At 40.3% G+C, this 25,570-nt stretch overlaps 1 protein-coding gene and 1 non-coding gene across 2 annotated transcripts in view; both read right to left on the bottom strand.

The window, feature by feature from the left end:
* The window catches only part of sr (stripe), a 42,470-nt gene extending 25,374 nt beyond the window's left edge, over positions 1–17,096 (bottom strand). Inside the window, 2 exon segments of the mRNA XM_070287229.1 lie at positions 16,182–16,316; positions 16,377–17,096. Of these exon segments, the coding sequence (XP_070143330.1) occupies positions 16,182–16,316; positions 16,377–16,986 (745 nt within the window). The 5' untranslated portion in view covers positions 16,987–17,096.
* Positions 2,956–3,027, bottom strand: TRNAG-UCC (transfer RNA glycine (anticodon UCC)). Its single transcript has one exon. It is a non-coding gene; the product is annotated as a tRNA-Gly (tRNA).
* Positions 17,097–25,570: the final 8,474 nt, after the last annotated feature.

The raw sequence follows: 25,570 nt of genomic DNA, 5'->3' as shown, positions 1-25,570 counted from the left end.
GGCGTACGAAATTAAAAGTCGCTCAACTAAGCCACAAGAAAAAAAAAGATACTAAAAAATAAATACAAAAAAAAGAAGAGAAAAAAAAAACAAAATGCATTGCGCAAATGCGAATGATATTAAAATGAAAAGTTTGCCAAGTAATAAACTGATAAAGAGGCGACGTCTGCGTCTGACGACGACATATCGCGAGAAGGTAACTTATTAAACAACATGGCGCTGGCTTTTGATACCCTAACCTCAGGAAACCAGAGAACGGGTGACAGGGTTCTTTTGAAGAACTGAAATTTCAAATGGTATGAAATTAAATTGTAAAAAAAAGCATTAATTTTCAATGGGTTATGTGAATATCTTTGAATTAAAGTAGGTTTAAGTTTCTTCAAGTTATGTTTAAGACTAACTTTTCTTCGCTCTTAAATTATTTATTATTTAATTGTTTGCTAATTTGTAGTTCCTATAGTTCCCTAAAGAAAATAATACCATTTTGCATTTAATTTTTCAATTAATTTTCCTATTATTGTTTTTTTACAAGGACATTGTCTGTTCGGCCTTGGCTGGGCCAACTTTTCCTTTCTTGTTATTAATACACACACGCACTTATATTACGATCCAGTTGTTGTTGTTGCTGTGGCAGTGTGACTGCCTCGTTGCAGCAGATAAATGTAAATTATTATGTCGTAAATTTGTTGACTGCCATGTTTGTGGCTGCAGCCTCACACAGACATGGCCGAAAGAAGAAAAAAGACAACCACCAAGCCGCCAACAATGCGAGCCGGCTCTGCGTCTCAACCAGTGCAAATTAAAACCCCTGAAAATGCTTAATAAAATGCCTTGATTGAGTCGCCGTTTGCATAATGCGCGACAAAAATAAAGCAACGAAATATTGTGTAGAAATATCCATTGAGCCTGGGCGAACCGGATGCCTAAGATAGGCAGCAACATGTTGATTTATTCGAGTCGGCACACGACCAGACGACAATGACATACGCATCTGGAGTGGACAAAAAGTGCAAGTTGCCCGAGCCAACAGCCGCAGAACGTGGGCCAAAATGGCGAAGAGGCGTTCCAGATCGAAGCGTGCCAAAGACGCCTCCGTAGGAGGCAGCAGCCGGTGGCGTGTGCCAAAAGGTTCAGTCCGCCCTTGAACTCGTCGCATTCGGATTTCGATTCCCATGACTGACCGACATTTGGCAGATCGGTGGTGTTCACTTCAGGTGGGTGGATGTGAGAAAAGCAAACAGCCACCACCACCACACAAAGCAACCCCCGCACAAAAAAAAAAAAAAAAACAAATATGCGAAAACCGGCCACAAACATTTTTGCGACCAGACATTACGACGTCATCCATACGTTTTTTACACGTAGAAAAAAAACTAATTCTAAAAACTAATATTACCTTACGTCCAAATTGTTATATTTTTGGGGTAATTATAATAATTTTTTTTTTAAGTCTTTCAAGGGTTTTAAAGCGTTTTTCAGGGGATTTTCAGGGGTTTCCTGGACTATGGAAATGCTTACATCATCATATTCCCGTTCCAAAGTGTCCTAAAGTTTTGGGACTTTTAATCAGAAATGATTAAAAATGTATTGCTTGATGCTTGACTTATTATAAATAATCTTAGATGATACACAGGTAATGTTTTTAGATGTTTATCAGTCAGATTCTCTGCCACCAAAGAATTTAGACTTGCAAGATTTACTTTGTAAATGTTGAAAATATGGTTTATATTTCACAGACTTATCACTTGAAAGTTTCTAGCTTTACTTTGAAAATTTAAAATATACAATACTTTATTAAGGCACAAGTAGACTTTAAAAAATAATGGTGGTTTCGAATTTAAAATACTTAAAACGAAATCATTATTATTCTTTTAATGAGTGTTTTCCCCATGCGAAAAAAAAGAAAGCCTCTTTTACACCTGTAACTATCACATTTAAATTCCCTTAGCCTAAATATTTTCTTTCTGTGCACACATTTCGATGCCAAGTTCGCACGCAGAATTTTCGCTTTCGTGCGGAGGTGGAGGAGGAGTATCCCCACGTGATCTGTGTGATCTGGTCGAGTCGCGTGCCACATGGTCCTACACAAAATAAAAGAAAATAAACAGTAAAGAGTGCCCACAGCTTTGGGTCACTCAACTGAACTTGCTCCATAAAAAGAAGGCGGCTGAAACGTAACCGATACAGAACGGAGGCGTTCGCCAATTTGGCTTGGAAAGTGGGTGCACTTAATATGCACACTTCGCTTAGGCGCGATCAATTTTCGTCTAGTCGGGGGTGTGGGAACTTTTGGCAAAAACGCGCATGTCTGCCGCCGCCTGCTGTTTTTAAATTATTGCACATAAATTTCACACACAAAGTACTTTGGCCGCCGACTAAACTGCACCACCACCGCCCACCCAACATAACGGACCCGAAAACCAAACCGATCCGGGGGACGGGACCCAGAGACCTGGGCGATCCGATCGCCTTTAATTTAATTAGTTGCGCGTGCGACAGCCCAGGCCCAGCCTCTCTCCCGATCTTGTGGGATCTTCTGGCTGCCGGTTGCAAGTTGCCGGTTGCCATTGCCAGGTTCCATGCTTCAGTTGGAACGCCTTGTTATTTATGCGTTGCCTTCTTTATGGCTTCCCATATAAATTCTCATTTTGCTTGTCATCATTTTTTCTGGGCTGCTTCTCGCTTTCTGGGCGAGGGCAACTGATGCGTTAAGTGCATGGGATTTGGTTCCGAGTTGATGAGCGCTTGAGGAAATTATGTGCCTTCCCGGCTGATCAGTTTTCGGGGTTGCAACTTGCTGGTGGTCAGTGTTTGGGCAATTGTCTTTGACACTTGTATTAAGCTATTTATTGGCCTTATTTATGGTGATTTAACCACTACTTTTTGTTACCTTTGTTAACTAAAACTGTGAGAAATAAAAACAAAAGAAATTTACAAAAAAAAAAAGTATATTTGTGCGTCGGCCGGGAATCGAACCCGGGTCAACTGCTTGGAAGGCAACTATGCTAACCATTACACCACCGACGCCACATGATCGTCATCATTTAATCTTTTTGCATAGGTTAGCCACTATCAAGACTAAACTAAAAACTTTTCCAACATCTTTAAAATGTACTTAATATTTATAAAATATATACAAAGTAATCTGATTTATGCATATTCCATTCATAGGCCGGTTAACCTTGCCAATATGATGATTAATTTCTTTTTCAACATTTTTAATTGGTTCTTTTCACTTGGCGGCGGCGACAGGAAACAGTTTGTGTAACTATATTTCTTATGAATATAATTAAAACGCATTGAAAGTGGATAAAGCAAACAGTCGGTGGAGCGGGTCACAAAGCCAGCTACAAGCTACAAGCAACATCGAGACTCCGAGAGTTGACTTGATTGTCTGTCTCTGACTGTTGTTGTAATGGACGCCCACCCAGTAAATGTCTTTTGCTGTAATAATTTATTATCACATTTACGTCTTGGCATCGCCAGCAATTAATATGAAAAGTAAGTGGTGGAAAGAGCAACAGAAACAGAAAATAGAAAATTAAATGAATGAATCAACTGCGAACGTCGACCAAAAAAAGTCATCAATGAACAACAAGCCAACCAAGTTGTAGCTCAGCACCAATATCTATCTGTATCTGAGGCTGTATCTTGGTGTGTTGGCGTCCGAAACCGCAGGAATAACAATCGGCAGCTTTTGATTCAGTAAAGCGTTTGCCAATGCAGAAATCAAATTAGCCACAACAAGAACACAGAGAAAAACCAATGTGAACTTTTCTGGATTTATATAATGAACTGATTGTATTTCAAGAAGATTGTATCTTTAAAGAACAAACTTGTTTTCCTCTTAAATCACCATAGTGATCTTTAATTAACAAATAAAATTGATTTGAATTCAAAGAGAGGTTTTTTTAAGCAAACTCCATGACTAATTTCTCTCACTGTTGATCGCAGCTCATAGTTTGTCTTGCGTATCTAGCAGATACTTGTCGCTGTAGCTCTTGCTGTAGCTGTAGCTGTGTCTTGTCGTGTGGGTTGCCACTGTGTCCACTGTGTGCGTAGGTCGGAGTCGGCAGCACCCTGTATCTGCGGCGCAGAATAATAAAATTTAACAATTTATTGCATTTGTTGCTTTAATTTGTTGTTGTTACTTGGCCAAAACGAAACCAGAAAAAAGCACACACAAAAAATACAACAAAAATATTTTCATTCACAAAACGGCCGCCGTTGTATGCAAATTGATCGTTCCTCTCGATGTTGTTGTCGATGTTAACTTTAGTTTTGGTTGTTGCTGTTGTTGTTGCTGGTCTCTCTGTGCAGTAGCTGCTCTGCCAGCGTCGACACACTTGGCAAGCGATGTTCGATGATTGCAACAGCAACAGCAACAGCAAGAGTTACAGAAACAACAACCACGCAGCAGCCAAATGAATGAATTGGCTTTGCGCCTTGGGCCAGGGCATGTTTGCCACTTCGCTTGTGCCTACGTGGCGGCTACGTGTTGGCATAAATTATATATTAATGCTCTTCGATTGGTGGATTTGAATGCTTATTTGCTTAAGCTGAAACTCCTCCGAATTGCATAATAAATAAATTGCACAAGATAAGAAAGATTTTTGTTTAGATATTGAATAAAACGGCAAACTGTTAGTTGATTTCACAGGAATATTTTCACCATTTGGTAAATATTTCTTAGAACAAAATTTAGTTATTTGCACATTAAAAAAATGTTAGTACTAGGGCACCATTTCAATAATTACCTCAGTAAATTCAGTTCATGGTAAAACTTAGTGTATACCAACAATACAAATTGTGTATATATTTATATTAAGTATACGTATCCTTGATCATCATTACAAGGCGACTCGATTAAGCTTTGTCTGTCTGTTTGTATATATACCTTCATTCTAAGATGAAAGTAAGAGCTACCAAATTTAATTGGAACAGTGAAAAGATTTAAACAAGTTTAAAAATTGTTAGAAAATCTTATCTTATCTTAGATGATTGTAGATTATTCTTTAAGTTTTGTTTAATGAATCTTTAATCAGTTAATCTTCATAAATAATGATAACACTTTCAGGTACAATGTTCTTTTTTTTCTTTTTTTCTTATTATTTAATATTTATTATATTCATAAAGAACAACAAATTAATTCCTATTTAAAAGGGTATCCAAAAGTCCAGTTACAATAATAATGAAACTCCCCTTTTGGCATTTCTCGAATTGCACGCACATTTTATTTATTTAAAACATTAAACAAAGACACAGACACATGTTCAACTATAATTGTGACCACTGTTGTTTGTGTTCCCCTGGCGACATGCAACAAATGTTAGACATTCAATTTGTTGTTGACACTTCATTAGCAAACAAAAAATTAAGCGAACGAGGAATCAGCGGCGAAGCAACAAAAATCTGGGTTAAATGTTGCTAAAATTAAGCGAGGCAAGCGACAGAAGATGCAGGCACCCCAGAGGCAAGCCCCCATCCTGCACTCTCCCCCAATTCAAGCCTAACCAAATAAAAGCAAGTATTGGGTTACCAACTGGCCAAGAAGTGAAAGAGATACACAGGGCTGGGCACGCGTTGATAATGAAGAGCTTTTTATGAATGAACGACGACCCAGGGAACGCATCGTAGTAACTGCGCCCACGTCTGGCAGCCAGATGATGAAATCATGAATGAAACGACACAAAACTTTGGGGCCAGGCCGAGCTGAACCAAACCAAACCAAACCCCAGGTGCCAAAAGGGCACGCGAGTCGTAAATGTGGGCAGCAAATGCAAATTGATGGCCATGGCTGAGATGTTGATGGCAAGACGCTGCTGCCTCTTGGCCATTAGCCACGCACACCGGAACCGCATTAGCATGTCCATCCGAGATGCAAGATCGAAGATCCGAGTTCCGGGGAACCGGAAAATGCCGAAACTTTACTGCCTTTCCCCGGGCTTTGTCAATGCCAACAAATTAACTGTCAAATGCTTCAACATGCATTCGAGATGCATTCAATGAACACATTTCGAAAGAAATCTCCCATGCTCCCATGAATGAAATGTTTGTTCAAAAGCTCAGTGGGTAGGAGACGGCCTAATCGTCCAGAGCACCGTTTCGATCGGAACTATCATATTTCAGGCGTTTGTCAACGGCTACTATTGTCCAAGTTCTTTTATTTTATTTTTGTTGGTAAGAATCATTTCTTTATGGCTTCAGTTTTCCGAAGAAAGAGGGAGAGTGGGGAGTTTCTTAAATATGTGAGAAAAATCCCATTTAACTCGAGACCCATCTTAACATATCTTCCGTTCTTAATAGTGTCTCGAAACCAGTAAAATCTCGGCTTTAGGTTTTCCGTAATTAATTTGCACTTTTGCACTATTCATTATGGATCGCAAAATCTTATCCGCGAATGGCTTATTTCCCACTCCTCCGCCACACGGATTTGCCTTTTCCTCTGCGGCCATTACATTTTTACGACTTGCCACAGCTGCAATAACAGTAACAGCGACTTTGGTTGTAAAAACAACCACTGCTAACCACATCCCATGGCCAGGCTGACGTCATAAATGCATAAATGCAAACGGCGATGACATAAATTGCATTTGAATATTGGCCAACAGCAAGAGCTAACAGAAAAAAAAAAATAAAGAAAAGGAAAAACAAACCATAACGCGACCTGGCTCTAACTCCAGAGCTAAGTCTGGGCTTTGGTTTTGCCGCTTGTCACGATGTCTGACAGCTTTGGGCCACATTGATCGATTCTGCTCTCCTACTTAAGGGGGTTTGTGAGGGGGAGGTGGGCCAAGTATTTTAAACAAAATTGGGAAAAATAAGTGTCTTTCTTGAACTATAAAAGGAATTGGATGTTTTATTTAGATACAAATATCTGATGTATTGATAAACAAGATTCTCAGGCATGATTGTGGGATTCTGAGGTAAGAAACAACATTTCGTTTAAATATTATTTAATTATTTTATTCATACATGATCTAAATTATTGCAATTTTTGTTACACAAGTAAATCACAGACAAATAAACCACTAAGACACCTTTTTATGGATCGCGTATCTCAAATAAAATATATGCATATATAGCATTACACTTAATAATCCTATAAATATTGAATATAAACTTCTTTTAAAATCATTTATCATAATTTTTAAAAACCTAAAAGCACATAATAAGGGTAATAGTTTCTTGCAACTTGGTAACGATTCTCTCTTTCTTTGACACTATAAATAGTAATATATATTCTTGATGAGCGTTAACAGCCGAGCCAATTTACCCATTGAAATTAATGATCTTTTTGAAATAACTAAGTATTTTTAAAAAATTATTTAAAGTATACATATATATTAAATATATATTATTAATTAATTATTATTACAGATAAATATTGATTCATCGAATACTCTTATTTGGGGCCGAAAAGCTATTGATAACCTAATGTTATATGTATTCAGACTCGGCTTTAAAATCCTAAGAATTCAAAAATATAATATTGTAAAAATATAAAAAAAATGTTATTAAAGGTTATATTATTTTAAAACAATTAATTTGTTATCTTTCCAACTTAGTAAGTGAATTTATTGACCTAAAAACTAACCTAGAAACGCTTTCCTTATTAAGATTAAAGCATACTTGACTTAGTTTTTGATAGATTTCCAATTCAATCGAATTACCCTTTCACACAGTGCAAGGGCTTACAAGGATCAGCTTTCCGAAGTTAGATTTCCGTGTGGTTTAATTTCAAACCCCATTTGATTTGGTTTCAGTAAATCAAAGTAAATAAGTAACTATTTTCAGTAAAATCCTTTTTTGTGTTGGGTCTATGCCTCATTAATAAAGGTGCAGCCGCAGCAACTGCAGCAGCAAGAACAACAAAAGCCACAGCTACAGCAGCAGCAACAACAAGAGCCACTTTAGTATCGACGCGTGGGTTGCTCCATTCATAACGACCAAAATTTTCGCTGAATGAATTGCAGTTTTGTATCTTTTGGATACACACACGCCACCAGCGAACTCGGGCCAAATAACGGCATCGAAAGCAGTCAAATCCAAAGGAGAAGAAAGCCACATGGCAAGTAGTGCAGCAGAGGATTAGGGAGTGGTGGGCGGAAGCTGCAGGGGCAGTGGCAGCGGGAGCATTCAATACGCTGATTGGGAACCAGCGAAAACAACAACAAAAAGTTAAATAAAACTCGTCGGCGATTTACATAAATCAGCTGCAAATTTGTTCCACTGTTCAAATGCAATGTCGCCTTCGTTGCCTGCTGTTGTTGTTGTCGTTCTGCCGGGCTGTGCGAGCGAGAGTTCCGAGGAAGTAGCAACAGCTTCCACCAGCGACTCACCGACGGACTGACTGACGGACAGACTTACGGAGATCCGACTTCCAAACCGAAGTCGAAGTCGAAGTCGCGGCAGCGGCCCAAAGTCAACGCGTGTCGCTTTCGGAAAAACTTGCTGCTGGCGTAGTTACTTATTTTTTGTCTTTTTTTTGGGCTTTGACTTCATTTATTTTTATTTATTTTATATTAGTATCTGTGTGCGGGGGCCCGTTGGCAAAGTTACTACGTTTTGTAACCGTTTTGGTTGGCTCTACTGAAGAAGGTAGCCAAAAGGAGCGAGATGTGAACCAAGGATCGAGTTTGAGTTTGCATTTATCATGGGAAAATTGGTTTTATTTTTCGAGTGTTAGATTAATTTAAATTTATAACAATGCTAATTTCAAGACTTATAAATAAAAAAAATAAAAATTAAGTTCAAAAGTTCATTTTATTAATAACAATATAATAATAAGTTAGAATATTTGTGTTAATGGCTCGTATTAAAACCATAGTTTTCCTGAAAATTGGTAACTTATTCTTAAGTACAGAGTTTAAAAGTACCTACTAAATCCCTAAACCCCTTATGGCATATTAAAGACCCCCAAAACGTTTGCTGATAGCTTGATAAATGGCTTTTGATACCCTGCGTACAAAGTTTTCATCGAATTTCCGCACAACTACGGTGTTGCCGTTTAACCCATTAACAGAAAAACGACTGAGTGATGCCCCGTTTTGTCCCACCCTCCCACTAATTAGCCCTCCTGTCCACTTTTCGCCTCGGCCACAAATTGTCGCATCTTTCAGCGTTTGACATGGAACCACGAACGAAAGTGCCAGCGGACAGTTTTTGGCCTTTGTGCTAACGATATGTGTCTGTCCAAGCCATCAGTTGGCACCAATTGCTCGGTATCTGGAGGGGGAGGTGCCAAGGGGTTGCTGGTCGGAGGATGGAGACGCATAAATCTTGCAGAGGCTTTTTCTTTCTTTTCCTTTCAATTTTCTTCTCTGAATTTCTGGGCGTTCCGAGTGCGAGCCAAATACTTTCGAACCATGGCGATCTGTGGCATGGTTGAGCTCATTAGAAAATATGCGCGTAATTTGTGAGTTTCGGGGTTTTGAAAATGGACCGGGGAAGAGCTATTTCTTGATTTGTCTGCTGGCTTCCCTCCATTGAAATGTGTCAAGTGGCGTGAGCACACAGAAGCCCCTTGATTATGCCCTCTCCATCGGGGCGGGGGGAGGACGCACTTGAAACTTGGCTACCAGTGCCAGGGGGGAGACATTGACCACCACCAATCGAATTTCTCGAAGTAGAAAAAATGCCACAAAACAAAATAAAAACAAAAACAAAATCCAAAAAACCACCAAACAAAAAGCGGCACTAAAAAAGGCAATCCCCGAGTGGGCAGAAAGGCGCGCGCTACGCCCACTAAAATCCAAGAAACAACTAGAAGAGCAATAACATAAAACTTCAAATCACGCAAACTGCAACAAAAACATCAGCTGCCTCAACTATAAAAGATATAGCGACAACAGCAAACAGAACAATAAAGAGCACAAGAGTTGATGTAAATTATTTGGCTACCATATTTAGTTGGAAATCTTGTGTGATCTGTGATCTCTGGTGCTGATGATGACGACGATGATGATGGCTGCCCCTGTTTATGAGTGGAGTACCCTTGATCTGCGGTAAGGGTATGACGGACAGGCCAGGCGAGATCTCAATGAAGGAGAGCGGAGTTTTTGAAAGCTTGCCTTACAATTGATTTATATACAAAGATAATTATCTACATAGATGCTTCAGGCGGGGTATTTTTTTGCTTTCGATGTACAGTGACCAGCCATGGAACAATAAACAATAATAATTAAATATTCAAGGAGAGGTACCTTAAAAAAGTAATTTAGGTATACTTAATATTAATAAAGATACAAATAAAAGTATTATTTAGAAGCTTACTTCTGTGAGCAAATCATCCAGAAATATGTTAAATTTTTATAGGTAATAATAAAACCCCAAAAAGATTTTTGTTAAATAATTTATAAAACAAAATCTATCCTTATCGGTATCAAAATTGTAGGTATACAATATGAGAGAATTTCTTTTGAAAATCCAATGACAACCCAGCATTAATTTATTGAATGAGATCATTTTTTGGAAGCTTAAAAAAATTGGCATTTATTGTCATTCCAAGATGATTTTAGCATGACGAATTTATTTGAGTGTTTTATTTAAACTAATTGGAAATTTTTAAACTAATTTTTATAAGATAAGTATAAGAGAAATATAAGTATAGTATTTTATTAGAATATATAAAATAAAGTTAAGAAATAAATCCACAAAATGAGAGGCACTTAAGTCATAACAATAGTAACATGACTTAAGAAAACAATTAAAATACAATCTTGTACGAATCTTATTAATATGAATATTTAATATTAGGATCTTTATATTAATTATTTTTTCTTAAAGCATTAAGTTTTATGAAAACGCTTTAATTTATAAACAATTTCTGAGGTTTATGCTAAAGTACTTTCTAAAGTATTAAAGGCCTCGAAAATGCTTACAATCTGGGTGATATATTTTGATCCTTTTACCCAAAGTTCAAGGGCATCTGAACTTCGCCTGTATTCACAGCCCTGACACTTTCCTTGTGTGTGTTTTCCCTAAGCCATCTTGGGCAACCCACGGTGGTAATGGCCGCTAGCACCACCATCAGCGGTTCAAGCGCTCTAGACTGAAGCCGTTGGACAGACGGACGGGAGTAAAAAGGCCAGACGGATGGCGGGATGTTGAGCTGTGACTGACATTTCGCTTCAAAATGTCAGATGGCCTGGAACTTGCTAGCCAGACCGCTGGTCCGGGGCATGACAGTTCAAATGTGGCCAAAAGTATGGCTCAGGTGAGACGGTACGGGACGGGACGAGACCATTTTGTGCCATGAATGCGCCATATTTGGGCCCAGCTGTGTGTGAATATCCATTGAGGTTGTCATGAGGACCCCCGCGCCGAAAAAGAGCGTGATGGAGTGCAGCTGAGCGGAGCTGCGGCTCAAGATCTTTTTCGGTGGCCCCCAGTTGGAGCTGGAGCTGGAGCTCAAGCTGGAGTTTATTTGTGCTGCAACACATTTGAAGCATCCCATCGCAGATGCAAGATCACGAGATGAGCGGGAGAGTGGCTGCTCGGAGGACTGACTTTGGTCGTTAACCGGAAACCCCCAGCGACAGCCTATAATTTGCAAATTTAATTTGCAACACACGCCAACATGTGACCCCAAAACGGCAAAATGTTATAAATAATGTGCAGTTGCAGTTTGCATTTTGCAGTTTTCAGTTTTCAGCTTGCAGTCGGATCGTAGGTGTCCAGTGTGGCTTACCTTAAACTAGAAATGCTCGGCTTATGAATGGAGCTGTGCCTCATGAATGAATGAAATCAACTCTGGGGCTTGGTCTCGGTCTCGGTCCCCAACTATATTCTGTCCGTCTGTCTGTCTCTCTGTCTGACTGCCGCATGTTCGATTGCCTGGCACAGACAATTTTTTATGCAAATGAAAAACGCGTTTTGCGGTTTTTCAACGAAAATCCAACCAATTTCAACTGAACTCCGTTCAGCGCTTGTTTTTTGTCTTACTAGCACTCTTTTGATTTTGCTTTATTTAAATGTTTGTGGTTTTTGACTAGAGTTTGCAGAGGTTTTTTTTTATTTTTTGATTCTGTATCAAGTGCGTGGGCAGCCACCAAGTTCCACCAAGCGGCGCCAACAGGTTGACCCCCGAGGCGTGGGCGCTTATTCTATCAAGATCATGAGGACCACTTTGTCGATAGAGATGGATTAGGATCATAGATTAGGATCTTAGAAAGGGAATATATAATTTTCAATTTAATTTGAGTGGAATTATGTTTAAGTAAATGTAATATTTACTATTTGATTTGACTTAATAACCTTTTAATTATTTGATTGCTTTTATGATTATATACTACTTATAAACTTGTTGCACTAGGAGTTACTAAATAAATAAATAATATAAATATTAAAATCTAGCTCTTTTTCTGGCGTGAACATCCACCCTTTTTTTATTGTTTTATTTTATCTAGATGTTTCAGACTTCATCTAAAGATCGAAGATATAGGTATTATTATCACGGTGCAGCATTCTTTGGGGCTAAGCTTAGCTGACGTTAATCATGTTCTAAATTATCCTTTAAAATTTCTTAATTGTTTGCAATAAATCCTAAAAAAAGTTGTCTAATTGAAATGTTGCATTTGCTAAACAAAACTGTCTCCTTAAGCTGTTAAGGCCTTATTTAAAAACCAATTAATCCCACGTTCTGCTCGGACCTTCGGCTTCTGAGTTAAGTTTTTATTTTTAGACCCGTGATGGCAATTTATTCCTACTTGAAAGTTGTCAAAAAGCTTACACAAATTATAACTTAAGTCGAATGCAAACCACAGAAACTGAAACCGACCAAAAATCAGCCCACATGCTGTGGCTTCGATATTTATACGTTTTAGAGTTCCAAATCGATTTGATTTGATTTGGCCAGCGGCGCAGACTTGGCGCCAACATCCAGATCGCAGATCGCAGATCGCAGACCGCAGACCGTCAGGTGACAATGCAAAAACAAATAATAATAATAATCAAGTTGACCTATACGACGAAGCCATTTGTGGCACACTTTTCCGGCCCACACGAATTATGCTAATGGTGGACTTAACGCAACTTTTCGATTTGGACCCGTTCAAGTTGATTATGTTGGCCGCTGTGACGAATTTCCAAAAGGCAGCAGCCTAATATGCAAATGGCCGGGGAAATTGGAGGGACGAATGCAATCCATCCATCAGCTGCATTGTGCCACCAACAGAGCCTGGCCGGGAGCAATCACAATCTCCCAGGCCTCCCTCCTCCCATGTAAATGGCAATTAAGTTGCCGTCGTTGCAGTCGTGAACTTGTGAACCACTCTGAAAGGCATCATCATCATCAGCATCAGCATTAGCATGGAGACTGCGTCTAGGAGGAAGTTCGGTTCCATTTCCATGTCCACTGGTTCCTGCAATTAATCGCGGCTCAAGTGGCTCGCTGATTGCAATTAATCTTCATTAAGGCCACTGCTGCTGCAGATTCAGCTGCCCGTTTCTTTCGGAGATGTCCTTTGGCCCGGGCATTTGACACAGGTCTCTTTCAGTCACTCTACCCCCTTCCTCCCGCGATCTCGGTTTTCCCTCGCAACGCTTATCCTTACAAACCAATTTGGCGATCGTGAGGTGTTGTTGTCGTTCGCCAAGCAACAGCAGCAACATCGCCAGGTGACCGCACAGCAATCACCTTAATTAAACATTAGGCAAGCCTCGCTGAGTGCCAAGCTTCTGGAGATTGTGTGTTGCGCGCCTGCCCGGCTTGGTTTTTTTGCCTCGCTTCGGTTCTGCCTTGGTTGGCTTCGCCCCGACTTGACTGCTGTGGTGTGGTCCATGTCAGCGATTTCCGTTCGGCGCAGGGTAACAAAGGTTGCCCTGCCGCAGCACAGTGGGCACGAAAAACGTTAAATGTTGCTGGTTTATAGACCAAGATTCATCGGTAAACGCTTAAATAGAAGGTAGCCATAGGGTACAACTGGGCAATTCAGACTTTGTATCTGTAGAAGATGTTTGTAACAGGCAGAGGGTGGCATCTTTAAGCAACATTTGCCTACCATCTTTGCCATGTTAGATTTAAGTTTTAAACTTTCTTGTATTAGTATTGAAATCCCTAATGGCAATGCTTGACAGAAAACATTGAATTCTCTCCACTGTTCCTATATGTGCACTGAGCCCGGATGGCTGCCTTAATTTTCTTGCAGTTTTCTTGGCTTTTGGCTTTCATTCGATCGTGTTTGTTGTCGGCGGTGTCAACGTCGCCTCTTGTTGACAAAAGCTGAAAGGCTTTGTGTGCGAGTCTCTGGCTGCGATTTTCATTGGAAAACGAAACGTGGAACGATCACCCAGGTTGATTTGACAAAAGGAGGCGAAAAGCGGAGTGAAATAAAGTAAACGGGTCACGTTATTAATTGGTTAACCCTTGCCAAGAGATTTATGAATATTGATTGCGAGTGAAGTGCAGCAGCAGCAGCAGCAGCAGCAGCGATCGCGAAAAGTGGCAGCTGCATTTGGCCCTGGGCTGCTGCGATTCACTCCCAGATTGAGTCAGCTTCCTGTCGATTAGGGTCAGTCAGCTGTGTGCGAGCGAGTGCCTTGGAAGCTGGGCACTGAGCACTGAACACTGATCGTTGACTGCTTCTCGGTCAGCCGGGGTCATTTCCTGGCTAATTAGTTGCCATGAGAGATTTGTTTTTCTTTTGCCTTTTGCTGTTGTGCTGCCTCTGAGCTTTTTTTTTTTTTGCTCTCCATCGGCAATTAAGCGCCGTCGCATATTTATGATATTAATTAATTAAGACAATTTGTGTGGCGTGTCTCTATCTGGGAAATACGAGCACTGCAATGGGCTTGTCTTTAATTTTCCATAAATGGCATTGGAACTCAGGAGCCCGGAATTGTGAGAGAGCACCGAGGAACTTTTTGCGGGTTAGTTGTGGTATAAATATAAAAAAAAATATATCAAAACTAAAGCAAGATAGCTTTTATCAATTGTATTAATTTAAAATTTCATTGATTATGAACTCTAAAAAAATTTAAAAGTAAAATAATCTAGTCCAATCGTTACTTTGTCAGTTTAGACATAGTTGTATGTATTTCATAAAATATTTAATCCATATTTGGTAAAGTTTGGATATATTTTGAAGTGACCGAGTTCTTCTATTGTGATTTTAGCATCTTTATAGTGTCGCGAATGTCTTAAAAAAATTTATAATCCACTTTAGAATACCCTGGAAAGTACACTTTCAGTAAAAATTGCATTCCCTTCCGCTTCAAGGATGAAATTTCGCCACCTCACAGCCGAAATTTTAATTGAATCCGAAGCGGAAATAGCGCCGTTAGGCCTCAATCGGAGCCACAAGACATATAATTTAATTTGTACGCACCGTGGCGCGCTTCCCAGCGCTGCAGCGCCAACATTGACACACTTTGGGTGGTCTTGGCGGGCTGACTTAATTTTGGCGAGCCCAAGAGCGAAATCCAAAAGCCAAATCGAAAGCCAAAGACCAAGAGTCTCTGCGCCACACACTCACGTCGAATCCGAGGCGAGTAATCGATGCGACGTGCGATGGCAGCGTATGCAGTGCCACCTGTTGAAAGGGCCAGGGCAGCCAGAGCAGCAGCAACATCGAGTGCCGGACGACGAACTGCATCATTTGCAGCTGAAATTTCAATTTCAGGCTTTTGGCAGCATTTCAAAATAGCGACACACTGCTGACTGGCCTGGCCTGGCCCGGACCGGCCAACTCAAGTAGACGGCGGGCGCCAAGGCGCCAGCGAAAATTTGCCATCGAACGGCATTAAAGTGCGCGAAAAATCTCATTTTATTTCTATTTTATTTATTGAGCCATTAGAGAGTGAGGGGCGCCGGAGTTTGGCTGTCAGCTCATTCACAGATTAATTTTGGCAATTTATAGCCGGCAAGATAGTTTTTGAGTAACTGCATTATGGACATATTTGCAACATGGAGTGCGCAGACTGTGAGTTATGTAATGAGGGGGACTTGGGGAGCCAAAACAGACTCCCATGCTGGCGACAGTCTAACCAAAATGTCACGATACCCTGGGAAAATGAGCTGCTCTGGGTTGTGGGTTATTGATTGGCTAATTTTATGCCACTTAAAACGCTTAACTTAAAAGTTAAGTTACTTGAGACATCAAGCAAGTTTGTTTCATCAAAAAGTAGCAAGAAAACTCTTTCCGAGTCCCAATAGTTAATAAATAAAATGGAGGACTCACCTGTGCCATTGCTGCCAAACCAAAGGGCAACAAGGTCCTCGCTTGGCGGCGTGTGGTGGTGATAGTGGTTGCCGTACAAATAGGGATTCGGATAATCGAGTAGGACTCGACGCGAGCCAGGCGATGAGGACTCGGCTGGGGGGTTTAAATACTGGCTGATCGGGGGTGATTTAAAGGGGGCTCTCAAATCCTTACCCTGTGCTAATTGGGCGGCATACTCCGTGGCCTTTTGCAGATTAATTCGCGGTCGCGGCTTGGCAACGATTTGCTGTGATTGCTGTTGGTTTGATGGCTGCTGCTGCTGCTGCTCCGCTGTTGAAGGATTGTTCGCTGCAGCTGCTGCTGCTGCGGATGAGTCCAAGAGAAGCTGCTGTACCTGCAGGATGTCCACGTACTCATCCAACTCAGCCGAGGAGGCTGCTCCGCTGCTTTCAGTAGTTGTGGCCGCCGCGGAATGATGAAGTGGTGCAGCACCGGAGCTCTGATAATAGCCAAAAGCTGGACCCGAAGTGGCTGCACTGGGCACAGCGATGGGTGGTGCCGGAGGTGGGGCAAACTGCAGGGGATTGCGGCTAAGACCCAGCAAGGGTGTGGTCGGAGTGTTGAGCGAATCCTGCGGTGTTCCTGCCGCTGAGGTGGGCACCAGACTGAGGCTTTGTCCTGGTAATCCCAAAGCTGCCGGCGATGGAGTCACCGACGCAGTGGCTCCTGCTACAGCTGCTGCAGATGACGGTGTGGAATTGGCTGATGGATGCTGCTGGCTGCCTACAATCAGTTCATTTTGACGACGCATTGTCAGCAACATTTTTGAGGTTGATCGTCGATCGGCTTGGAAATAAAACAAAACTATTCGAAAACAAAAAATTAAAACACACACGAATTGACCGAGACTCCATTGGTTAGCTGCGCGATCACTTTTCGGTTAATCCTGAATGGAATTGATACATTTTTGTACTGTGTTCACGGTTCACTTAAAATTTTTCACTATTTCAAATTGTATTTCCTAAAAGATCAAATCAGTCTTGCCGGATTCACTTTGATTGTAATTTTATTTGCTGAAATGAACAAAGAAATAATGTTGTTTAATATAGGAAATCCTTAGTTAGGTATAGCTTAGACTAGGTTTTACCTTTTTCTTAATAGTTTTTTCTTGAATTCAGATTTATATATATTGTTTCACCTTTATGTTAGCCTTACTTTAATTTAATCTATATGTATATGGGACAGCAAAAACATTTATATAAAACGTTTAGAGACACTACAGTAGATAAACACTCAGACAATAAAATCACATTAAGACACTCAGAGCTTTAATAATTTTCTTAAATTGACCCTCAAAAATACACATTTAATTTGGCTTCAAAATATCGACCAACAAATATGCCCAATATACTTTCACTTGCCGTCGGCAATTTATATATTTTATTTTTTTCTGTTATTGATATATTTTTGGCACCTCTAGCACTGGCGAAAATATCCCTCGATCATTATTCACAATTTTCGTTTTTGGCTTGTGCTTTTTCTGGGTAAATATATTTGATTTTGAAAACGATTTTGATTAATTTCAGTTAGAAGCGCGCGCGATATTGTTTTTTTGGCTATGTTTTTCGATAATATTTGCCAAAAGTTTTGCGAGACGAGCTGCTGAGCCGTCAGAGCGCTACTGGCGCGAACGGTGAAAATTGAAAATGAAAATGGGAAAACTCGGGTCATCGGTGAAAAAGAAAAAATCATGAAAACAGCGGCAAATCGGCTGCGCTGTTAACTTGTGCGTCGGCGTCGATGGCAGCGGCGTCGGAACCATCGGAAAATGCCTGAAATTGTATTTAGCTTTTGGCCATCATCTATTGCCGCCCGAACGCTGTGTCTCTGTCTGCGTGTAACTTTGATTCCTATTTGTACTGAAGCATCTGTCTCTCGGCCCTGGCCCACACACATTTTCTCGCACACACACTCTCTCTTTCTCTCTCGTTCTTTTTCTCCTAATTTTCTACCCTGTACTTTCAGGGAAATGGGTCTTATAAAAAGGAAAAATGTTCGAGAAGGTCAGTAATTAGATAGAATTTACATTTTCAGCTAGAAATTATATATATTTTATATATATATTTCAAAAATTGAAAGTTTCATTACAAATGTCTCATAATATACAACAATACAACGAATCCTAGGTCCTTAAGTACTGGGTATCTCATAGTCGTGGCCCTCGGCTACAGCTTTCCTTCTTATTCTCGTCGTGTGGGTGGACTGTGCCGAGAGCCAGAACCCGCATTTCCGATTCCGAGTAGAGACGAGCAAATGTCAACAATTGTGGGTGGCAGGCGAGAGCGAGTGTGAGAGGCGCTGAGCATCGCAGAGCGGGGGAAAATCGGAAAAGCGAGTAATGAGAAGAGCGGAAAATTGCCACTGAACTTGCCAAAATCTACGTAATTGTTGTGCATTATTGCAAGTGCGTGAACGATTTTGGTTATCAGCTTAGATAAGCTTTGCGCTTTCACTTTTCACAACCATTGGCGTCATCACGGGTCGTATGAGTAATTTATGGCTAATTAATCATACGCCTAGTTGTACCAGACCCTTCAATTAAGTGCGATTCGAATACCAATAAAAACGGACTACTGCAAAGTGATTCTGGCTAAGTATGAAAACAATTGATCTTCCTAGTTGAGTGGGAGGCTTTTAAAAGCGGAACTGAAGTCAGAGAAATTAATTTTATTTATTCTAATTATTCATACGCTATTCACCATTCAAAGGAGGTTCGTAAAGCAGTCGAGCTTCCTTATAGTGAACTCATTTTGCTACGTTATAATACTATTTTCTATTTAAAATATATAACAAATTAAAAATTATATTGAATAATCAAGTTAACAAGTTTAAAAAATCCAAAAATTGCCTTGGATGTTATGTATTTATTAATATCTTATCAGAAGTGCCTTTTCTAGTTATTGAAGTTCACCTGTTTTTCCAAAAAGGAAATATTCTGTTAGCAACCTATCACTTATCAACTGACATTTGCCCAAAAAGTTGTGGAATTCCACGAAATATAAACACTCCAAGGGCCAAAAACACTGAACTTCAAAAAGGCAACAAAACAGAAGACATGCAAAATGCTAAACCGCCTACACTCGCTCCACAATGGCGGCAGCATTTTGGGGAAAATGGCAATTAGAGTTGCACACAGGAAGCTTCGTCCCTGCGATGACATTTAAAGGTTAGAGGTTGCGAGCATCAATCAAAAAGGCAGCTACGAAAATGGAAGCCAAATGTTACGAATGTCCTCCCCCATCTCGCTCCTGTTACAAATGAAACAAAAGGGCAATAATAACAATAATGAAGGGACAGCGACTGGCAGGTGGAAAAACAGGTGCTCTTTTTGGCAGCTGGGGAGATGCCGCCACTGGGCGTCAGGCAGCACATTAAGGTTATCCAAGCCGGACCTGTTGATTGCCTGCCTCTATCTCGGAAATGTTCTCCACTTGTACTTCAATTTTCTAGTGGAAACAATTTTCCGGCGGGGGCGTGTAAGAAAATGCTCGACTAGGATGCTAATAGTAGATGCGATTAAACGCCCACATTGTCAGATACCATTGACGGGGGAAAGGCTGCGGAGTGAGGGCAGCTAAGGAGGGCAGCCTAGCCCAAAAGCAAACATGGCACAGTGGCCTAAAGGTGTTACATGTTTAAGAATTGTCTTTAGAATAGAGCAAGACAAAAAAAAAAAAAATAATCCTTTAAATCTTTGATATTTTTCTTTTCTTTTTTCTTTAACTGAAGCACAGAACAGTTTTATTCAGTTTATAGAGCTTAAAGAATTTGAAAACTCCTCTGAATTACTTTTTAGATTTATTAGTATTTTATTTACATGTCTCAATGATCAAGCTAGAAAATAAAAGTAATAAAACTATAAGTGTAAAGAAAAAGTAAACACCATCAAGATATATTACACATTCGATATGCTACTTTCCACTAAGACCTTAATTTTCTAAAAACAGATACCAACGGATTTTAAAATAACAAAATAAATATAAAAAAACTGAGAAGTATCTGTTGAAACCTTGTAAAGTAAATTTTATTCTTATATTTTGAATAGTCAAATATCTAAAAATGTAGTTCCTATTTTATACGTATTGAGCACACTGTGCGAGGAGTAACTGCCAGTTACTCGAACTTTCCACTTGTTTCGGGAGCCGCAGCAGCTCGTGAATACAGGACTCTGGTACTTTGCCCTTTTGCCGACTTCGTGGCACGTGTGTGTGTGTGTGTGGGATGTCCTGTTGCTTCTGCTCCTGTTGCTTCTCGCTGGCTCTGCCGCTGCCGCGTCCAAGCAGCGTTAAAATGGCGGCATATTTGAAAATTATATGAATGAGTGGAAAATGAATAGAGCTTATCAATGAAAAAAGCTCCCCGTGACGTCATGCCGTACGTGTCTCCGTTCACCTCGAATTTCATTCATGGCTGGACAGGACGACTCCTCGGACCTCTGACAATGGGATAGAAATTAGGCTGCTGCTGCTTTTGTCCTTTTGAACTTTGGTATTTGACTTGGTCCTGTCTCCCGTCTCCCGTCTTTTTTCGGGTTCGCTCAAATGTCAGCTGCTACAGACTCCATTCCAACCGCTCAATTCCGCTCGGAGCTTTAACTGGAACCGTTAAGCTGTCGAGCTCCTGTCGCAGAGTTTAATTAGCCGGTCGAGCTCAACTTGTTGCAGGCAATTTGCGGTTGCCGATTGCCGGTTGACCTTTCGCAGCAGGAGCCCACACACCCCGCACACCACACGACACACGACTCACAACACACACCACACACATGGCGGCATTTTGTTCGCGTTCGCAGAAAAATGTATGCGCGACTTTTAACCTTTTAATGTGGCAGCGCTAATTGATTTGTTGTATGCACACTACAGGGAGTGAGAATTTTCATGTTAACGTCTGTTGCTCTTAATTGGTAATTGATTAATCCCGGGGGGGGGGGGGGAAGAAACTACCTCCCCCCACAGGTCTTTCTAAAGAATTCTTAAAGTATTCGAATTTTTCCAAGAAATTTCTCTTAAAGGTTTCCACCAATTCTTTGCATTTGCCAAGTTTAAAAAAGTTCTGCGGTTATAAATTTAATTACAAACAATTTTTGGAGAAGCATTGAATCTTAAATGAACCTTCTTTAAATTATGCATTTTATATAACCTAAATTTAATAGAACAAATCAAAATACAACAGAAAATAAAGCTAATAGAAATCTAAGCTGTGAACCTTTAAGCTTTATTCTAAAAATATATCAATTAAGTACAGTTTTTATTATACAAATTTAGTTTCATTTCAAGTTAATTGTTAAAATGTTTAAACTATTAAACTATTTTAAATTTTCAGCATTTCATGAAATTTTAATCTCAAAATTTCCGGTTAAAACCAAAAAGTAAAACTCAAACAAAAAACATACAACATCATTTGGAGTGCTTTTCTCAAATAAGCAAACAATTATTCTAGTTTAATTAATTTTATAGATATTATTGCTACTAAAATACTATGGCTTATCCATTTAAGTATAAAATAATTAAAGTTAATGAATATTTCTGGTATTTATAAAAATCAACATTGCCGGTCTCAATAAAGCCACTAAGCTTGGTCCAATTTCCCCGCCATATATATGAGAAAGCTAGATTTTAACCTCAATTATAGACCATTAGGTGCCATAACCAGGCAAGAGCTAGCTCCTGCTGCCTAGCTGGAACCATTAATATACTTGTTCCGATTGCCTGGGCCAAGCTACTTACCAGCCATAAAAAGGCAATCAGATGTCGTCGAATTAGAGAAAAGAGCCGGCGACAACGGAGCACGCAAGCTCTAGTCCATAGAATCAAGATTTGGCGCGTAAATAGGCAGGCAGGAGCAGAGCTGGAGCTGTAGTTTTCCTCAGGAGTTGCCGGCAAAAGGAAGAGGAGAGCCCGCGACTGCGACTGCGTTTGTAATTAATTACGAGGCGGGCCAAAAGGCGAACGCACGCGCGAGTTGGCAACTACGGCAACTGCTGACTACTGCCAATTGCAACTGCAACTGCAGCCTGAGATGGCCAAGGAGCGATAAGAACGTGGCCAAGTCAAAGGAAGCGACCGGGCTACTGCGATTACGCGAGCGATATCCACCGGGTAATCGCGATCTCGGCGAGCAAAACCAGTTACCGGCCCGCAGATTATGCAATTTTGATTTGAAACACGCTATTTGATGGGCTGGCCGAGATATTGGGCCAGCCAAGATCTTTCGGCTTAATTCGCTTAACGATCTCATGCACAGGGCGCGTAAATCGGGGGCTATATCTGCCTCGGGACTCGGTTTCGGATTCGGTTCTGTAACTTATTAGACGATAATTTCCTTCCGGTTGCGTTTTTTGCGATTCGACTCGTCGTCCGACTGTCGGCGGTATAAAAAACTGTTTGCTTCGCTTAGCTGCCTCGGCTGGGCTGCCTCGGTTTCACTGTATCTGTATCTCTGCAACTGTATCTGTATCTGTGAAATTTCATAGTGTGCCAGCCGAAATCGTGGGCCGATCATCGCCTTACTTAGAGATCTGTCGCCCAGTTGAGATGCCCCGTCCCGGTCCCGGTCTTGGTTTGGCTCTCGGTGTTGGTGTTGCTGTGTGGGCACAACTGTACATGCAGCTCAGACAGCCGTCCTTGTCGCACACACACACCGTACACCAAACCACACACAGCCCCCGCAAAGCCTCAAAGTGCTTTTCTCTCTCGCTGAGCTTCTATCGCCAGCATAAGGCAGTAACACCTTTGGATTACTCCTAAGTCGTTTCCTTACACTAAAAAAACGGGAAATATTTTGGGGCAAGTCATTAAGGATCAGCCGTTAGACTTTTTGGTTTAAACCTACCTAAGGAAGTTCATCTAATATATTCTCTTCGATATTATGAATACCTTGGGAGACATGATATACAGTGGCTTACATAAATACTTTAGCACTTTTAAGCACTCAAAAGTACGCACATATTCTGTATTATGGATAGAAGAGGATCTAACTTTCGACTTTGGTTATTTTAAGGAGTTGTCCTAAATTAAATGTGTTCCTATTTGGTGGATACAGTTTAACCCTATCTAAGAACGTAGAAAACGGTCAATAGAAAAATTATCTCTTTATATATTTATTCCTAAAATTTGGTTATTTTCTGAAACTTTTGCTAAAACTTAAAAAAAGATATATAAGATTTTATTATTTACTTAAACTTACAAATATAACCAACAATAATAATTGCAACGTATTAACTATTAAATAAGAAATCTTTAATGGTATAACTGGTAAACTGGGTAAATTGGGTTACATATTTTAACTCTTAAAGGCCGGTCATTGTATTACGAAAATATATTAGTTTTCTTGTAATCAAGTTAATTAGTTAAATTAAATTATTTATTAAAAGTTACCTTACTAAAATCTTATAAAAGTATTTATTCATTTGTTTCCTGATCGACAATTTTAAATTGTTTTATTGTTTTTCAACCATTTTTCTTTAAGTGAAAAAGAGCATGTCCAACTAACTGATCTGAAGTAAGCCCAAAGCCTACACGTTAGTTCGGTTGCCACAGCTGATCCAAGTCCTCGTAGCGGCTCTCAAGGAGTTTCCAGCTACCTTTAAATACAATTTTTGAGCACCTGCATCGGGATTTTAATTGGATTTGCGTCATTAGATGCACCTGAGCAATGTTTACAGATGCAGCAAGCTGCGAGGGTTTTCCTGGAATCGACAGCCAGAAAAGTTCAACCATCAATCCTGCAAGCTCTCGCTGGAAAAGCTGTTCGGCCGGCTAAAAATAACACCAACGAAAGCTGAATGGCCGAAAGGAAAGCTCGGGGCTCCAAAGAGCTTTTTGCATTTGGCACCCACACAAACCCTCCCCCACACACACACATACAAGCTCGCCACGTGGGTGGCTTCATTGATAAATTCGTATCTCTGTCTCGCACTCTCTCAGCTGACTGCAAATTGAATTGCAGAATTTTGCTGCAGCTGTGCCGGGCGAACGAGACGGAGAGATGCAGAGGGTGGGTGGCAGGGCAGGTATGCAGGCAGGTGGGCAGGGAAAGGGACAGAGACGGAGATACGGAGAGAGAACGCGCCACAGGGACAGCCCCTCTTTCTGCTCCACTTTAAACGATGTGGGTGTGGATCAAGCTCAGCGTTAGATTGTGAATGAAAACCCGAGAAAGAGACGGCCAAACGTGCCGCGAAAGAGACAGAGAGCTTGGAGCTAAAGACGCCCACTAAGCTTACACACGAACACACACAAATTGGTTTCTAATCATATTCATATTTCAGCGCCCTCCCCCCTGCCACGGCTCGGCTTCATTCAGAAAATGTTTAAATATGGAAACTTGTCAATTAGTTCAAGTGTCGTACACTGAGCAAAACGTAAGCCCCCAAGTCAAATTAATTATACTTAGCTGGAACGCCCACACAGCGATTTGACATTTGTGCTCTTATTAACTGTAATTGCTCATTCAGAACGACACACAGACAACACAGCAGCCACAAAAGCCAGCGAAATTAGCTCACACCTAACAAAAAACAAACCTTGGCTTGGGTGGCAAAAAAACATTTGAGAAATAAAAGCAAATAGAACGATGGAGGCTGGAATTTAAGGGGAAAACATCAATGGGCTAAGGAGCTTGACATTAAACTGCGGGTTGGTAACAAAACAAATTTACTTAAAACTCAGTGGCATTAAGTTATGAGCAAAATTTTTAAAGGGTTTTCATTAAATGAATTACATAAAATATATATTAAAAAATTTTCAGTAATTCAGTCGAATTCAAGGGAATAATCCTGACCAAAGTAAACAAATCTTAAACCTAATATACTCGATATTCGTATTATTCTAATGATACCATTATAATAAAATCACGATTTAAAATGCTTTATTGTTGGCTAAATATAGTATAGAGATTAATGTTAACGGTAAAACTGAAGGGTAGATAATACTTTATACCAAGGATTGAGGACAGCCAGAAATGGAACAGATAACTTACATAAAAAATTATTTTAGTTAAAATACAGGGCATTCTCCTTTTTTATACCCTTTCTAATTTTTGGAAAATAATTATATTTTAATTGAAAACCTACCAACTTTAATAGGATTATCTCTCCTTCAAATTTAGTGGCATCTTGACTGAAGCTGTCAGCTTCATAACTTGTAGGCATTGCTGACTTTTCAAATCCCTTGAATTCCAATCACATCATCATCAACATCATCGGATGATGATGACTCTTTTCTTAAGGCCTTCAACACCATTCGCGCCTGATTGACCATGTTAAGTCCTTCATGGCAACTGACGCTGGCTTCCGTTTTTAACACCATTTAATGAATTAATGAGAGACTCTTACGTTCGCCAGTTGCCCC

This window comes from Drosophila kikkawai, chromosome 3R (genome assembly GCF_030179895.1).
Source record: "Drosophila kikkawai strain 14028-0561.14 chromosome 3R, DkikHiC1v2, whole genome shotgun sequence".
In the NCBI taxonomy this organism is placed as follows: Eukaryota; Metazoa; Arthropoda; class Insecta; order Diptera; family Drosophilidae; genus Drosophila; species Drosophila kikkawai.
This window is presented reverse-complemented; position numbering and strand designations above follow the sequence as displayed.